The sequence below is a fragment of the Carassius auratus genome, chromosome 7 (assembly GCF_003368295.1).
Source record: "Carassius auratus strain Wakin chromosome 7, ASM336829v1, whole genome shotgun sequence".
Taxonomy (NCBI): Eukaryota; Metazoa; Chordata; class Actinopteri; order Cypriniformes; family Cyprinidae; genus Carassius; species Carassius auratus.
In genome coordinates, this window is record NC_039249.1 from 11,346,183 (window position 1) to 11,365,768 (window position 19,586).

General features: G+C 37.3%; 1 protein-coding gene across 1 annotated transcript; it reads left to right on the plus strand.

Annotated features, from left to right (window-relative positions):
- The first annotated feature begins 832 nt into the window (after window positions 1-832).
- On the plus strand, window positions 833-15,152 carry LOC113105382 (low affinity immunoglobulin gamma Fc region receptor III-like). Its single transcript, XM_026266418.1, has 8 exons — window positions 833-856; window positions 1,061-1,253; window positions 1,395-1,541; window positions 10,592-10,627; window positions 12,675-12,920; window positions 13,031-13,303; window positions 14,383-14,499; window positions 14,596-15,152. Exons 1-8 carry the CDS (start codon window positions 833-835, stop codon window positions 14,643-14,645), a joined length of 1,086 nt encoding a protein of 361 aa, XP_026122203.1. The 3' UTR covers window positions 14,646-15,152.
- The last annotated feature ends 4,434 nt before the right edge of the window (window positions 15,153-19,586 follow it).

The following is a 19,586-nucleotide window of genomic DNA, read 5'->3' on the forward strand; positions in this document are numbered from 1 at the left end:
CGGATACGTGAGGGGGACGAGTGGAAGACCACCTTCATCACCTACTGGCCACTACGAATATTGTGTGATGCCGTATGGACTTGTAAACGCCCCCTCCGTATTCCAGGATTTCATACACGAGGTGCTCCGGGATTTTCTCCATCAGTTCGTCCTAGTCTACATCGATGACATCTTGATTTACTCCCGGAGCTAGGCAGAACATCAACGCCACGTTGCGGAGGTCCTGCAACGCCTGAGGGACTACCAACTCTACCTAAAAGCAGAGAAGTGTACATTCCATCAACCCTCAGTGCAGTTCCTTGGATATACCATCAACCACAGTGGCATCCGGATGGACGAGGGGAAGGTAAGCGCCGTCAGGGACTGGCCCATTCCTAGCACCATAAAGGAACTGCAGCGATTCCTTGGCTTCGTCAGCTTCTATAGACGATTCATTCAGAACTTTAGTACTATCACCAGTCCGCTTACCAACCTCCTTCGCCAGAAGCCCAAGTCTCTGTCATGGACTCCTGCCGCCATCAAGCTCGCCCTGGAGGAGTGGATACATTGGCTGGAGGGAGCCAAACATCCTTTTCAATTACTCACAGACCACAAGAATCTGGAATACCTCAGAGCAGCCAAGAGACTCAATCCAAGACAAGCCCGCTGGGCGCTATTCTTCACCCGCTTCCAGTTTACCATCACCTACCGCCCTGGGGCACCAGGTCTCCAATATATCCCTAGGACACAGCGCACTCCTCTAATCCACTCCACCCATACATCACCTGGCACTGGTCACCCGGGGGTCAATGGAACCCTCTAGTTGCTACGGGAACGCTTCTGGTGGCCCAACATGGCCTGGGATGTCAGAAGGTACGTGAGTGGATGTACCAGCTGCGCCATGTCTAAAAGTCCTCGCCATCTACCATCTGGCAAACTTCATCCTCTGCTCGTTCCCAACCGCCCGTGGTCATACCTAGGGGTGGATTTCATATCGGACCTTCCACCCTCTGACAACTATACCTGTATTCTGATAATTGTGGATAGATTTTCTAAAGCTTGTCATCTTCTTCCTCTGAAGGGTCTCCCCACTGCCATGGAAATGGCAGAACTGATGTTTAACCATGTCTTCAGGTACTTTGGTATTCCAGAGGATATAGTGTTGGATCGGGGCCCCCAGTTCATCTCCCGGGTATGGAGAGTGTTTCACTCCCTCCTAGGTGTGGCCATCAGCCTGTCCTCCGGCTACCACCTGCAGTCCAAGAAGACCTTCGGTCATGGCCACCAGAACTCCTGGAAACAATTCCTGGGGTGGGCCGAGTACGCACAGAACTCCCTCCGTCAACCCACCACCGGACTCACACCCTTCCAGTGCGTACTCGGCTACCAACCACCTCTATTCCCCTGGTCTGGAGAGCCCTCTGATGTTCCCGCGGCCGACTACTGGTTCCGGGAGAGTGAGAGGGTCTGGGACGCGGCCCATCACCAACTGCAACGGGCGCTCCGTGGACGCAGGACGACAGCCGACCTTCGCCGTTCCGAGGCCCCCCAGTACCACCCCGGTCAGAAGGTCTGGCTGTCTACCCGGGACATCCGCCTGCGTCTACCCTGCCGCAAACTCAGTCCCAGGTCGGGGTCCCCGGCCCTCAGGAGCGGGCCCTGGGGAGGGGGGTACTGTTACAAACACGCCAGGTTCCACCTCCACACAATCACGACGCACACCCTCACCTGAGTTCTAACCATCACCACCTGATCTGCATCACCGGTCATCCACCACAGCTCTACATAAACCACACACACGCACCCAATCATTGCACCCATAAATTGCATCCCTAACACTAACACTTGAAAAGAGACAGAAATGTAGATGTTTTGGAGGAATGCTCATTTTTAAATCATACCCTATTTATTGCATCAAAGTTTGTTAATACTTTACAATATTTATGTTGTGGATCATTTTATCAGTTGTTTATTATTCATGCAACAATACATATTGCTGTTATTGTTTTTATTTATCACCATTATATAGCTGATAACTTTGTCTAGTGCTCTTATGAACGTTTATAGCATGATTTGCCTTTTGGCGAACTTTTAATCCCTTTTCAAATCACATCAGAAAAGCATTTATTTTCAATGAAAATGAAATAAATAATCAGTGGAAAATAAAGCATTTGGTAGGGTAAGGGTAGGTGTACGGAGAGCTTTATTGTCCCAATAAGGTGGCATCCATTTAATAATTTGAATTAAAATCAAAATGTACACTCAGTAAGTATTGCATACTGTTTTATAATGTACTACAATACTGAGGTGCAGACACTTGCCACTATTTACAATAGGTATTATAAATAGCAGAAAATCCTGCTATTTTAACATCTACAGCTATTTTAATTTTTTATAGCTATTTGTTTTTTTGTGCAAATAGCATATCACTAAAAAATGCTGCTACTTGCACTTAGTCTAAATAGCCACCTCCTTTTCTGATTACTGCCAGGCTAATGCCGGCGATGCAATGTTGTCAGACATTGCTATAAAATAAACAAAAACCTATATATATATATAAATAAAAAAAAATCTAAATTATTAAAAAAAAAATTGGAAATTAAATAAGATACATTTATCGTTGATGCTAAACCACAACTTCCTACTTTATTAACTTTCTAAAGTGTTAAACTAAGTGGAAAAACGAGTCAAAACACATTTATAATAGCTGCATCTCGTGTGAACATGTGAACTTTGCAACAAGGAGAAAAAACACATTGGACTTTGTTTACACAACAGAATATAATGCAATGATGAAATAAACTACAGAGTGGCGAAACTGGCTGAATAGTGTGGTACTAACAACCTGTCCCTCAATGTGGAGAAGACAGAGGAAGTTGACCACATGTTTGACCACCCCCCACTGACCATCGATAGATCATCTGTGGTGAGATTCAGCAACACTAAATTCCTGGGGGTGCACATCATAGACACAGGGATAGGCAACTCCGGTCCTGGAGGGCCACCATCCTGCAGGGTTTAGCTTCAGCCCTCATAAAAACTCACCTGCCTGTATCCATCTAGTAATCCCGAAAACACTGATTGTCTTGTTCAGGTGTGTTTAATTAGGGTATGAGTTAAACTCTGCAGGACAGTGGCCCTCCAGGACTGAAGTTGCCTGTCCATGTCATAGAGGATCTCACCTGGACCACCAATACCATGTCACTCTCCAAGAAGGCACAATACACTCTCTCCGCTGGCTGGAAAGAGCAAGTCTCCCCCACCCATCCTCACCACATTCTACAGAGGAAACATAGAGACCGTGCTGACCAGCTGCATCACTGTCTAGTTTGGAAACTGTAGTGCAGCAGACCGCAAGACCCTCCAGCAGACAGTGAGTGAACACAGCTGCAATTATCATCTGTGCCTCTCTCACCTCCTTCCTGGAGAGTTTTCTTGCACGATGATCCAGGAAAGCCAACAGTATCGTGAAGGACCCCACTCATCCCCACTCGGCTGAACTGCTCAACAGCTTTATACCCCAGGCTGTGAGAGCCCTTAACTCAAATCACTGAACTCTCATCTGAAACCCCACACAAACCCCCCTACCTCCTGAAATATGGACCATCTCACCTCCTCCACCCCCCAAACTAACACGTCCAAATTAACTGTCTGAAACATTCTTTTGTGTGTGCAATTAAAATAACTTTTGTGCAATTATCCTCTGTGAGCACTAGACACTTTTCACACACTGCTGTGTGTACGTAATCCCATAAAAGACTCATTAATATGTGTATGTTTGCATGCTAATGATCTACAAATCATCTTGCACTGTTCCCAGTCTGGCTGTTTGACTTATGATGTTTCTCTTTGCACATGAAGAGCACTATGTGAAGTATTCGTACAGTCTATGTATAGGTAAACATTAATATATAGTAAATTTATAGTCAAATCGGTCAGTAGGTTGGTTAGTTGTGTATAGGTTTATACTGTTTTACTTCATTGTTGCATGTCTGTATTTATGCAGCACCGTGTTCCTGTGAGGCAAGACATTTCATTCCACACATTTTTACAGACACTAGGACACATTTCTCAATACTTAGGTCAACTTTGCAAAACTCTTCACACAGTTCTCCTAACCAATTTTCAGTTTGGCAAAGCAGTTCATTTCACATTCAAAATGCACTACAACTACCAAAACACTTCATTCAGGTCTCAAATCAACTCATTCTGCCAGAACACTAGCAAAGGTTGACAGGCGACAAACACACTTTGTCACCCACAAAACAATGACCTAAAAACACTAACAACATGTAGCTTTATACAATGTTTTCTTGTGTAAAACAAGGACACATCTCTGTTTATAATTCACTGCAATATATGTTACTGGAATGAATCAGACATGAAGCAGAATTCATCAATATTTTATGTCGTTTATTTATTAATTTCTTTGCACTGAGTAATTCCAAAATTCAAGAATTTGTATCCATACCATCCACTATACAAATACAATAGTAATGCTAATCTACAGTACTTATTGTCCAATTGTTTTATAGCATTTAATTTTAAGATTTAAAATATATTTCATACAAATATTACTGTAGAAATGTAGCAAATTGCGGTCTTATTCAGTTTTGTATTGTGTTATTAACGGTTTTGAAAACAGTAAGCATGTGCAAATTAGCCTCTACGTACAAAGAGTTTTGGCAGTTGCTGTGTCTGAGTGAAAGAAGAATTCATTACATTTTGAGAGATATAGTCATTGAATGCATTTTGTGCCAAAGCAATGATAATTGATCCTCAGTTTAGCCCACATAGACTTCTGTTGTCCTCTCTGTGTGAAGAGTTTTGTAAAAGTGACCTTAGTATTGAGAAATGTGTCCTAGTGTCTGTAAAAAAAAAACTGTAAACCTCTTCTCTTTCCACTGCTCATACTTCTTTTTTTTTGTCTTACTGTATCTCCTCATTTGTCTTCTTTGTTCTTTTTCTCTTCCCCTTTTGTAGTTGCTGTAATTACGTAAGACAGCTGTGTGAACAATTAGGAAATTGTCTTTTTCTGTGTTGAGTGGATTACTAACTCATCAGATAACAATTTGGCGTTAATTGAAGACACAAGGTGTGCAACTGACTATTTTACAATTCACAGAGTTTTGTTTATTGTGTTTTGAAAATGCTACAAAAATGTTTGTGATCTTTATGAAGAACAATGAAAAAGTTACAAATGTTTTTCCTGATATTTTAAAGATTTGGTTGGTTGTATGAACTTCTGTGATAGAATTAGGGATTTTTGTGCACAATGTTTTAAGAAAATTATGCTTTTGATTTGTGATTTGTATGAAATGAAGGGGAATTTACTGTTTAGGACAATTACAAAGTGTTCTGATCACTCTGTTAACTGTTTTGAGAGCTGTTACCTGAGTTTGGAGAAATGTAATAAATCGATTGAGAAAAACTGTAATGAAGAGAATGTAGATCAACCAATGATAAACCATTTCTCTAAAATAGCTCTAAGGTTCTTCTCATAAATCTTCAGTTAGAAAGATTATACTGTATAGACCAGGGGTGGTAAAAGTACTCAAAAGTTATACTCAAGTAAATGTAGATGTATTTAAATAAAAAATGACTCCAGTAAAAGTAGAAAGTCCTGCATTCAAACATCACTTGAGTAAAAATACAAAAGTATCCGATTTAAAACATACTTAAGTACCGGAAGTAAAAAGTAAATATTCAAATTAACTGTAAATATCAATAATTAAGCAGATCAGTTGTTTTGGGAGTGATATGCAGTGTTTTAATTGAACAAATGATGAGATTAGATATTTTAGAATTTGTTTGATTTACAATCAAAAGAGACAATGAAGAACCTAATCGCAGTTTAGACATGTTCCATAACATCATAGCTGCATCAAACAGAAGATGTGCAAGATACAAGGTAAAACTGTTTCAGAATATCAATGAGGAAGAACCACCTCTTTAAAGAGTTAGTTCTCCCAAAAATGAAAATTCTGTCATTCTAATTTTAGGGGCTAAATATCACATTATTAGTATTGTTGCTTCGATCTGCGGACATGAAAAACAACCACAGACTTGGCAACACTGGTTGGCATATACTACACAGAGCCGTAATTCACTGACAATCTACAAAAAAAAATTCTCGATTTTGAAAGTGATTTTGTGTTAGTTGTCGGTGGACTACGGCTCTGTGTAGTAACTGCTGCTCCACCTGAACCAGTGTTGCCAAGTCTGCAGTTGTTTTTCATGTCCGCCGGTCGAAGAAACCCCACTCCCAATAACTTGATATTTAGCGCCTAAAATGTGACTTTTACCAAGGCAAACCCTTCCAATAAACGTATATTTTAACCCCGGGAAGCCATTTTTATCGGGGAACCTCCTGGAAACATGTTTTTGGCTAGTTTTGGACTAGTTTTGAGAAGCAACTGGTCACGATTTGTTGTGAAAACCTGGCAACCCTGATCTGAACACGTGCTGGAAATATATACTACTAATTACAGGAGCATTACTGATGAGATGAGTATGAAAATTGCATTCGACACAGCCCTACTGAAATTTAATTCACCCGTGGCAGGCAAAGAAGACATCTCAGCCAATAAGAATCTCCCTTGACTTCAGTGAATTCAAACATATCCTTGAGATATGGCCATGGGTGATCCCTGTCGGGAATCTCAGGATCATTGCGGGCAGCAAGAGCTGCACTATCACCTATTTTAGCGATCTTCTTCCACCTCGAACTAACTGCTGCGTGAGCGTATGTTGGCAAAAAACTCGCGAAGTCACGCATTCTTTTTTCAAAAGAAAACCAAATTTTTCATTGGTTTGTAAAATCAGTGTAATAGGGCTTGGGCGTCTTGACGTCATTACTTGGCGTGGCCACCACGTTGACAGCCTCCTTTACTGCTACTCGGACTACTGTGCAGTGTTTAGACGTACTCCCTCTCATCCGTGTGTCTTAATTTGATTAATTAAAATCTATTTCAACCATGGTAAACCGTTGCTGTATTGTGGGGTGTAATAGCGCAACACATAATCGCCATGGGGAAAACAAAATGAGAATGGATTAACTTTAAAACGCTTTTCTGCTATCCCTCTGCTGACAGCAAAAAGTCGTACTACAAAACTGCTGCATTGACTAACGTTAAGCAATTTGTGAAGCTAGGTCTAACGTGACTTTAGTTACAGATTGGCTTGAAATTGTGCTCTCACAACAACCACGCTATCTTTAAAAGCCCAGCATCAAGCAGAAGTATAAATTGGCCTTAAGGTTGCTCTCAAGTAAGCAAACGATGCTTTGAAAACATGTTTCGCTGGAAGGGCAAGGGGTAGCAACAGGACAACAACACAGAGACTGACAGGTCCGATCGAAGGGCTTACGGGATATTTTACAGGAAAATACTAAAACGGGAAGACAGCAGGAAAAGAGCTCAAAATACGTGAGAATCCCTGATAAAAACGGGAGGGTTGACAGCTTCTAACTACACTTTTGTTAAAAGTAATTACATGTGTGAATGGTTGTTAGCACTAACGTTTATCAAACTAGCAGCAAGGTGTAGCGCAGCTTACCTTTGTCCAGATTACTGTAACGTACGTATACTGTTTGCCGGTTTTATGATCTTCAACTCCTGAAAATATCCATTTGTGAACTGCACATAAGACTCCAATGACTTGTAGCTTCAGAACTGTTCTAAAGTGTAGGCGCTCACAAAACAAACAAGGTAGCCGAAGATATCTGTAATGCAAATGTGTGGCAACAAGTCTCCGTCGGTACTTCCACTATTTGTTGGGAATTTCATATGGATCCAAACCGTTAATGTTGCCGATTTTGTGCACATACCGGTCCCTGACATCCCTATTTTGTGTATCCCTTTAAATCCCACAACCTCTTCGCGATTTTACCATCTTTTCTCTTTCTCCCAACTCTGCTTCTTCTCGTTCGAATTGCTGTATGTTTACATTTGAGAGGCTGCCAGCAGGACCGCCATGTCCCAGAATGCAACGCGGCGCCCAAGCCCTATAAATACTTGAAGCGGGCATGGGGAAATGTATCGGAGTAAAAAGTAAACTTTGTCTTTAATAAAGTAGTGGAGTAAAAGTGAAAGTAGATGCAAATAAAACATACTCAAGTAAAGTACAGATACCCGAAAAAAAAAAATACTTAAGTAATGTAGCAAAGTATTTTTACTTCATTACTTACCACCACTGGTATAGACAGAGGACAACACAAGAGTTACAAATTCTAAAAAAATTGACTTATTTTCATCTTTGTGCCCATATTACGTTTTCCTTATCTATATCACAATGACATTGTAAAGTTTTTTTATTAAGAAAAATACAATATTGCATGATGATGGTTAAAAGATCACATACATTTTAATGAAGTGTAGTATTGTTAAAATGTAGTCTTTGAAATGGCAAGTCAAAACAGAATGAAACATTATCATTTAAATATTAAGCAAATCAGTCAAGTGCATTAAACTGCACATAATTGAATGAATTTTTATATTATTATTCTTGGTACAAATAATCTTAGAATCCTTACATAAAAAGAGAAAAAGAGAGAGAGAGAGCGAGAGAGAGAGAGATTATTTAAAGGGTACATAACATATCTCATGTTAATCTTGAGTACCTATAGAGTAATACTGAATCCTTCATATATCCAAAAAGTCTTTAGTTTTATCATATTCATAAAAGAAAAATACAGCTTTCCAATTCTTTCCGGAAAAAGCCGAGCTCCTGGAGGAGTGCCATGAGTGGAGCTACAATTCTGATGTTTTGTGTTGTTTCCATTAACATATCTTCACTTATGTGCTGATTTCCAACAAAATACAGAAATCTGATGCAATTATACTTACATGAATGGGGTCTTTTATCACAGGGACGCGCATGTTTTAATAGCAAACCATGTGCAAATCCAGCGTCGACTTGGGTCTTGTTTATAAAATATTTGTCACTCAAATGACCAGAACACACAAACACACTCGATACACTCCTGCCCCGGAAAAACAAACTGCATTCACTGTTCATGTAACGCTGAGTTCTTTGGGAAGCTGAACACGATAAACTTTCCCTCACAAAAACACACGTATTTGGAGACCTTCTCAAACAAATCCTATGCAGCGTGTTCTGATGATTTCCCGATGAAGTGCATTGATGGGGGCAGTCTCGCCCTCCTTTGGTCGACATGTGGGCGGGTGCTCTTTCCTGAGAGAAATGCTCGTATAAGGAGTTCCACCATCGTCTACGTCATTAGATCCACGATCGAAAAAAAAAAAAAGAAAACAGCCGAAACTTGTAACAACCCGGAAGTAAGATTTTCGTAGTTCTTCTAAATTATTTTTTTAAACTTTGGCCATGTTTAGCATGAGAATCTAGCATGAGAATTTAAATGAACTACAGGTAACTGAAATCCTGTTATGCAAGTAACATTTTTATTAGAATATTAACAGGTACAATTTAAAAAATACAATTATTCATATTGTGTGGATCTGAATCGAAACACAAATGTGAATCCATTGTCCTGAAGATACATGCTGCCTCTCAGGATATGCTTTACATGTCGTTGTCTGTTTGTTGTGTGGCTCGGTGTGACCACACCAGTTGCACCACCTTAAAGACAGCCCCGCTCATCACTCATATGTCCACCAAACAGAGACAGAAGAGAGCTTCCTCTTTACTGTTGTTTGCTCAAGAAGTGTTGAGTTTATAACAGTCTGTCTGACAGAGTGTCATTAATAGGGCGGTATGGAGCTCAGTTCACTTCCTCTAATACTCTGTGAGTACTATTTTCTCATTTATGTATTATATTCATAATGATGTAGTAAATCAGTGTATTGTATTTAATCATAGCTATTTCGCATTTGTTATTATTCATGCTGCTAATAAGCTGTACAGAGTATTAAATCAATCTTTAGCTTATAATATCAGTGTGTGAAGATAAAATACTCTGATGCGCTGTCTATGTTTTCTTCAGTTGATCTTCACTAACAGGTAGTGCGTCTACATGTAGTCTTTACTTGTGATGTATAACTTATGAGCTGAAATTGTTGATTTAACATCAGATTTTGTTGTTCTTGGAAATGATTTGTTGAATAGTTCAGCAGTATAATAACCATATATACAGAGATGATGCTGTGAGAAGACTTGTACGAACTTTGACCACAGTGATGTCACTTCCACCATGAATCACTGATGACATAGAAAATAAGATCTGCATTCATTTATGGCTTAATCTATATCATGACACCATTACTATATCATGACACCATTACATAGATATTCTTAGTAGTGCACGTAAATGTTCTTCACACTTCCTCGGTCCATTTGTTATCGACCGCTATAAAGATCTGAAGGGAAATGAAGATCAAATGTATTGTGAGGATGCAGCAGGTGTCTTTTTATATCTCCAGTGCTGCTCAACACTACAATAGAGATACAATAGACACTACTTGTCTCACAGCAAACAATTATTGCCAAACTAGTGTTCTGATAATGTGTTTTAATTTTGGTCTTCCACCTTATATTTAAAATGAATGAATAAATTGAATATTTATATATTTCTGTTCTATATATTGATAGCAACATTTATAAATCAATGAGATTTGTCTATTTTGCTTCTTAGTGCTGATTTCAAACATCCGCCCTGGTCAAACTCAAGGTGATGTATATATATTTCTTAAAATCTTCACACGTAACGCAGTGGATCCTTTCCCTTTTGTTGAATCAAACATTGTTTAATACTCTATATAAATATTACAGCCTGAAATGCTGTAGAAAGATACATTTCAGTTAAAGAAGGTCTACTTTTGGTTGTTTACGAATAAATAGAAAAAGAAAATTATTATTTTTTTTTTTATTTGAATCCTCATGCACTTTCATTATGATAGTTTAATGTTCATTTGAGCATATTATTTTGGATGAACAAAAGATACATAAAGAATTAATCTACATTTATCATACTGATACACGTTACACATAATGACTAAAGGTTCTTTATTTCAGCACACATATAAAACAAGATCTGATTAATGTGAATCTTATCATTACTCTTCTCCACTAGATGTCACCCTCATAAGTGGCAAAAGATTTTTAAAAAGTTAGAAAATGAAACAAATGTTAAAGCAACACAGGCACGCATTTAACAATAATTAAATTATAATTAAAATAAATCAAAACTTAAGAAACATGCAATTTATTTTGAGGCACCTTTTGTCCATGCACTCATTGAGAAAACTGTATCCTTATAATGGAATTGGAAAACAAAAGGTTCTTTGGCCAGTTGCTGGTCGTCAGCCATTTAGGCTGTGAAAGCTGAAGAAGAGCTTTCTTCTGGTCTTCATCTTTCAGTTGGAGCCTGGAGGAACCTCAACTCTCTCACCAAACCTCGAAGCCCAGGCATTTTTTAAGTATCATTCAGTATCACATAATACTAAAAAGTAATGAACTTTAGTCAGGATGTAGCAAGCATTATCAAGTTTTGAAGTTTTTCTCAAGTGCCCCTATCTGTGATATAAAAAACACGCCCTGTTGCAGATTTCAGTCTCCTGATCTTCTGGCACTTACACACAGTGAGGACATGTTTCCTGTGAAAAAAATATATATATATATATATATATATATATATATATATATTATATGGTAAAATGGTCATTTGTAGTCTGGACAGAGAAAAACATAAGCAAGCAAAAGATAAAGGAGATTGATAAAGAGAATGAGGCACCACCATTTTAGTATTAGATGAAAATCAAACTGACAAATAAGGAAAAGCAAATATTAATATTTCATCAAAATGAATTTAATCCCAATTATGTTTTTAAACAACAATTTACAGCTGTGAAATCAAAGTGTATCTCAAGGACCATGTACACAAAAAAAAAAAAAAAAAAAAAAAATGGCATGCAATGGAAATCGTTGGTGACCAAATCTTCAAAATACCTTATTTTATGTTCTACAAAAAAAAGTATGTCATTCAGGTTTGAGTAAATGATGACATAATTAAATTTTTTGGGGGTGAACAATACACCCCCCCCCCCCATTTTATGAAACAATAGTCTAAATAAGAAACTAATACTGCCAGCAGGTGACGGTAAATTACCTATGAGTAATTAATTTGATTCTTTCAAATGACTGAATCACATGTTCACCAGATTCGTTTAAAAACTAATCACGGCTGTGTCCCTCTGAGATGCACAACAATTCTGCTGTGGCTTTAGTTTATAGGTAATATTTTTATTGGAAAAACAGAGCAAGAACAGACAATATTGTGTTATACTGTATATCACACAATAATATAATTACACAGTGATGTAGAATATAATATATAAAACCCAATAAAACAATTTTATATAGAATTGTGTTATATTTTAAAATATAACTTCTTATTTACGGTTGTGTAAAATCACATTTGGGACAAACAGCAAACATGCCCCAATATCGTGAATTTTAGGGGCATAACTGTATTTATGAAATAGTTGCCATGCATCATATCAAAGTCCTTTTCTATAGTCTTTGAGCATATTTGATCATTACATGCACACACACACACACACACACACACACACACACATCTTCGAAATTAATACCCATCCCTATAAAGGTGAAGGCTAATGAAATGTTAAAACATCATTAATATAACTTATAAGTAGTGAAAGATAATCACTCAAGAATATTTATTAACTCAAGATTGTATCATGAAATATTTACAGACAGACCCAGAGTAAGAGTAAAGCCCCAGAGTTCAGTGTTCAATGGAGACACAGTTACTCTGAGCTGTGATGTGGGACAGTCAACGGGACGAACGATTATCTGGATCAAAAACTCTGAGATAATAGAAACTGGTGATCAAACAAAAACACTGAGAGATGTGAGAGTCTCTGATGGAGGACAATATGCATGTACTATAGCAGGAGGAGAGATCACACAAAGCAAACCAGTCTTGCTAACAGTGAGAGGTAAGTGCTGTTTTTACAGTGCAATCTGATTTTGAGTTCACTATACAATAATGAAAATGAACATCATCCATCAGCAGTATCATGTTCTGTCTTAAATTAATTTCACACAGAGAGACCCAAGCCTGTGTTGCGTGTTGATCCTGATGAACATGTGATCAGAGGACAGACGGTCAATCTCACATGTGACATACAGGAGACAGACGTCAGCATCTGGAGCTACATCTGGAATAAAGATGATTCAGAGATTGATGTCAGTCAGTCACAGGAATACAGAATCAGTTCTGTTGATGAATCTCACACGGGTCGTTACAGCTGTACTGGAAGAGAAACAGGAGGATCACGATCCTCACACACCAGTGACACAGTCACACTCACACTATCAGGTGAGAGACTTTATATCTGTTTATCAATCTGACTACAGGAGCAATAATTTAAGAAATAAATGGATTTATGTTAAAACATCATAAATACTACTTAACTCAAGATTGTATCGTGAAATATTTACAGACCCAAGTAAAGTAAGTGTTAAGCCGCAGAGTTCAGTGTTCACTGGAGACACAGTTACTCTGAGCTGTGATGGGGGACAGCCAACGGGACGAACGATTATCTGGTGGAAAAACTCTAAGATAATAGAAACTGGTGATCAAACAATAACACTGAGAAATGTGAAAGTCTCTGATGGAGGACAATATGCATGTGCTGTAGTAAAAGATAGCAGCATACAAAACAAAAGTGTCATGCTAACAGTGAAGGGTAAGTGCTGTTTTTACAGTGCAATCTGATTTTGAGTTCACTATACAAAAATGAACAGCATCCATCAACAGTATCATGTTCTGTCTGTTAAACTGATTTCACACAGAGAGACCCAAGCCTGTGTTGCGTGTAGATCCTGATGAACATGTGTTCAGAGGACAGACGGTCAATCTCACATGTGACATACAGGAGACAGACGTCAGCAGCTGGAGCTACATCTGGAGTAAAGATGATTCAGAGATTGATGTCAGTCAGTCACAGGAATACAGAATCAGTTCTGTTAATGAATCTCACACGGGTCGTTACAGCTGTACTGGAAGAGAAACAGGAGGATCACGATCCTCACACTCCAGTGACACAGTTACACTCACACTATCAGGTTTGTTTATCACGCTGACTACATTCAGACACAAATCAACTTTTACACTAAAAAATTATGTGATTAAATTAATAAATTACTATATGAAGCTTGAGTGTCAATGGTAGATTGTAATTGTCAGACATACTCAAGGCTGTGTTAAATACAGGCAAACCAAACCAACTCTATGTTTTATACAGTATAATTTTCAGTTTGTCATCTAATTGTTTCCTACTTTATGGCAGCATTTTAAAGGCAGAAAAAAAAGCCAAATCAGAGCAGCTGGTTGTGCTGAGGGTGTGAAAAGAACCTGGGTTAAAAGTATTTAAATAATGATTCATGTTTTTTCAGGTTTGTTAGCTCCATCCCCGGTTTTCTCATTTCTCAAACTGCTCAGTTCTCTGCTGGCAGCTTCTCCATATCTGCTAGTGTCCATCATACTGGGAGTCAAGTGCTACAGAGCTCATGGTGAGATCTCTCTCTTTCTCATCTGTTCTTCTACAGATCTATCATTGTTATCAGTAATTTAAAGGTCACTTATCACATATTTTGTGTGTTTTGCAGTTCAGTCTGATGAGTCTGTTGAGATCAAATATACTGTTACAGAGGAGTGAAAGTCTGCAGTCCTGATCAACACTGTGTTTGTCTCTTTTAAACATGTTTTTAGTTAAATTTAGCCTTTATTTTTTTATTCTAAATTAGACAAATAAAGGCTCATATGAACTATGCCTGAACTACTGCAGCTTCCCTTTGGGTCATCTCTTTATTTCTATGTTTTTGTTCTATTTTCAGTATTTTGAAGCAAATTGTCAAATATTTGTCTTCATTAATGTTTTCTGAAAATATTTTTGTATTTAATATAAATTTATTCATGTAATTTCACATCAGCTCTTGGGAGTCTTGTTTTGTTTTACTGACTCTTGAATTTCTTTCACAGATAAATCTTAAAAGACATCACAAATAACATTGTCTCTGATATTCTTAAAATCAAATTAGTCATCTGCCCTTTAATCGCCAGTTTCAGGGTTTTATCTCAGTGTCATCCTCTGAACCATAAACTAGGTAGTGCTGTGGCATTTGCATCATTGCTTGCTCATCACATAATATTGATATCTTGGACCTCCCCACAACCTCTATATACTGGTGAATCTCAATAAATTAGAATGCCATGAAAAAGTTCATTTATTTCAGTCATTCAACTCAAATTGTGAAACTCGTGGATTAAATAAATGAAATGCACACAGACTCAAAGTATTTGGTTCTTTTAATTGTGATGATTTTGGCTTTTTTGAAAAATTACCTACTTTAGAAATATTTTGTAGTTTAATGATATATATAATCAGGAGGTAGATTGATGGAAAGTATAATTATTTTGGTATAATATGTTCTTCCGTTTAATTTGGGATCATTGGGTTGGGTAGGATGTGAATGTAAAAAAATGTAAAAGTGCAATTTTGCAATGAAGATTCTATGACAAAAAGAAAAAGGAAGCAAAGCAATCATTGATGTGCAGCTTTGGGGAAGATTTTTTCAAAATCAGTTCAAAGATGGCTTGTGCATATTCTATATTATATATTTTTTTCTGCCAGTATACAATTTACTTTAATGCTACATTTGTTTTTGAGAATATTATAAATCTTATATTATATATTATAAATTTTATGAATATTAAAGTTGTCTTGGCCTGTGAGACAACACACTGCAGGAATCTGAGAACGGCTTGATTTGAGAAAGTGGTAATGATTTTAGGAGATTAAAAAAGACCTACTGGGTGGATTTTAATCATTATAGGGTGGTTGCACACTGCCAACACACATTTATGCTTACTGTAAAAGCTTGTTTTGCATCCGATGACCCCTTTAAATGGTTGAATGTGATTATTAACTGTAGAAATGATGATGAAGAGAGAAAATGGAAAATAAGTATAGAGGGGAAAGAGATAACATTAAAATATATTAGATTCAGACATAATATTGTCTCTGAATTCATTTAATATTTAGAAAGTACAGTGTAACATATAGAATACAATACAGGATTTAAACTAAGGTATGCTGGATATGTAAAGGTATTAGTATATGCAAGATGCATGTAAGGGGACATGTATGGACGTATGGTATAAGAGGAAGTGATACGTTAGGTTAGCAGAGATGCTTCTCTTCCTATAGGCTTCATGATGCTGCTTGGCCTTCTGCCTTTACTGTGTCCGGGACGGAGAAGGGACTCTGATTAGGAAAGTGTTTCTGATCCTAGTCACCAGCAGATGGCAGTAATGCACTGATGAGTGTGGTATGCAATAAATACATAAATAAAGAAGAAGAAACTATGCATGCCTTTGTTAATTTGAAAATAGGACCGTCTTTGTGAGTGAGTGAGAGCTACTGATCATTAAAACTGCTCAGTTGGTCACACATTTTTCAGATTTATTGTTCAGGTTACATGCTAAAACTGCATGTACAGATCCCTTGTAATGAGACACATTTGTTAGCCTGGTTTGACAGAAACTATACAGGTGCATCTCAAAAAATCTTAATATCATGGAAAAATTCTTTATTTTTTTGTAATTTAATCCTAAAAAGCAAACTTTCTTATATTTTAGATTCACTGGACACAAACTGATATATTTCAAGTTTAATTATTTAATTATTTTATTTTTAATTCTGATGGTTACAACTTAAAGCTAGAAAAAATAAAACATTCAGTATTTAATAAAATTTTATATTCCATTTTGAGCTTGATTTGTTTGATTAAATTTGAGTCTAAATACTGGGGGGAAGTCTACTGACTTGACAGTTGTCCAGAAGATGGTAAGACACAGATGGTCATCACTCAACTAATGCTGTATCGGAACATATTAATAGAAAGTTGACTGGAAGGATAAAGTGTGGTAGGAAAATGTGCACAGAAAACAGTGATGACCGCAGCCTTGGGAAGATTGTAAGGAAAAGCAGAATTCAAGAACTTCTTCAGGAAAAGAGCTGTCACATTCCTAGAACTAAGCCAATATAAGAAGCGTTTCACCTGAGCTAAGGAGAAAATGAACTGGGGACTCATTTATATGCTTACGTACAGAAACTGACCTGAAAGAGGCATACACCGATTCCTGTGCAGATGCACCCAAGTACCCCTGCATGTAAACTGACAATTGTGTATTCTTTTTGGAGACCGAGCTATTTGTCGACACCTGACGGTGAGTCGAGGGACTGTTTTGTATAGTATTTTCTTTAATTCGGAAACTATGTCTAAAAAGCGTCATATTTATTTATTTATTGTGGGAACGCTGAAGAGAGAGACAGGGCAAACATTTTAGCCATGTTGCCATCTAATCAGAAAATATTGTCCTAAATAGCCTACTCTACATGTTCCACACACTTCATCTTTTATTATAATAGATTTTTACCAAATATATTCAATCTTGATTCTTGAAAATGTTGCAATTTTTTTTTATGGATATATCAAACATACATTAAAAAATACTTTGAAATAACTATAAGTGAGCATGTAAAGCAAATATCTTTAAAGTAATTTTTGTTTGGTGCATGCCCCCAATCCGTGCAATGCTCTCACCGTGTTTCCTCTTTACCTGTTTGCATCTCTGTGTTTTAAAAGGGATTATTAAAATGACAAGTCGATACATAAGGTTTTCTTGCACTGTTGGAGAACATGCCAATATCAAAAGGAAATTTGCATTAATGTCTGTATTCCCAAATGAAATCGGTTCATTTGACTGTGCTCATATTGCTATAAGGGCTCCACATGAGAATGAGTTTATGTGAATCGAAAACGTGTGCGTTCCATAAATGTGCAAGTTATTTGTGAGCCCAACATGAATCTGACAAATGTCGTGGCAAGATTTCCTGGTTCAACACATGACTCGTTTATTCTAGCGCTCATCAGTGTAGGGAGTAGACAAGCAGGCACAGTGCATGATGACTGGCTTCTTGGTAAATTAAAACTACACACTGTATGATGACAAATGTCAAGGTTTTTTAATAAATTAAAATCTCATATTTAATTGTTTACTTTGAAGACTCCTGTAACAAAGTTACAGCGAACAAAGCGAACATTCAAATAAAACTTTAATAACAAAATAAACACAAACGTCTGCCGTGCACAAACAGAACCACAACACAAAATAAAACCCAGGACTGGTCCTCTCTCGTCCTGTACTGTCGTTACTCCTCTTTTTATCCTTCCGGAGCTCCTCCATGGGACTCGAGACCAGTGAGTGGTGCAGGTGTCACTAATTTCCAATTACGCCTCCCTCTTCTGTCATGAGACATACTTTGCTGTGAACGCCTGCCAGTCCTTCTACCAATCTGCCAGCCCTTCACTCTTAAAAATAAACGTGCTTTATGATGCTTTTTTTGTCTAAATGGTTCCATAAAGAATCTTTACCATCTGAAGAATCTTTCTATTTAACAAAATGTTCTTTGTGGCGAAAGAAGGTTCTTCAGATTATATTAATAAAGGTGAGAAAGAGATGGTTCTTTAAAGAACCTTTGACTGAATGGTTCTTTGTGGAACCAAATATTTTTCTTCTATGGGATCGCTGTGATGAACCTTATAAGCAGCTTTATTTTTAAGAGTATACACGGTTCCTGCAGCATAACTGCAGAGTATACTGCAGCAGACGGGGCTTGAGTCCATGTTTGTGGCTCATGTGCTTACAGGTTATTATGCACGGGGTCACACAGACAAACCCTGTTTGTTCCCTGTAAAGTGACCTGGATGAGCTTGAGATGATTTATAAACTTTAAAAGTTATTAGTAATGTAGTTGCATTTAAATTTATCTGCAATAATTTAGAGAACACGTTTATTAAGTTCAGGCTAAAAACAGTAAACATAATTAACATACAGGAGTGCAAGAAAAAACAAACGTGTATTTGATTGAAAACATGTTTATGGAAAATCCATGTATCAGCACAATGTGGTGTGGACTTCTGCAAAGCTGTCAAACCACAAAACAACAGACTTGTTAAAACATAAATGCTTTGCAGCCTTTTGTGAAATCAGTGTATTTCTGTAGCATTACTGTATATTAACATTTGGGGAAAATTTTTAATTTTATGAAACGCTAACTAACTAGAAACCAGTGGATACAAGTATAATTCTGATTTTTTTTCATAATGCATTGATATCAACGTAAAATTTGCCATTGTTTTAGTTTAATTAAAAATAACTTTCATAACATCTTACATCAAACAAGTATGTTAAGAGTTGAAGCTTTCAGTAAAAGATGCAACTGATGCACAAGTAAAATTGGCCAATTATTCTGTCTATTGATGCACAAACCACAGAAGTATAGGCACAATGTAAGTTTATTGTTTATTGTGTTTCAACAGGAATGCCAAATAAAAACCATTTCTGGTTCCCCAAAGAGCCTTTCAGTCAAAAGATCTTAAAAGAACCATTTAGAAAATTGTAATAATCTAAAGAAACTTTTTCCATTATAAAGAATCTTTTGTGCAAAGCAACAAAAGATTCCATGGATGTTAATGGTTCTCTTAAAGGAACCACATATTCTGATAAAGAACCTATATTTTTAAGACTGTAT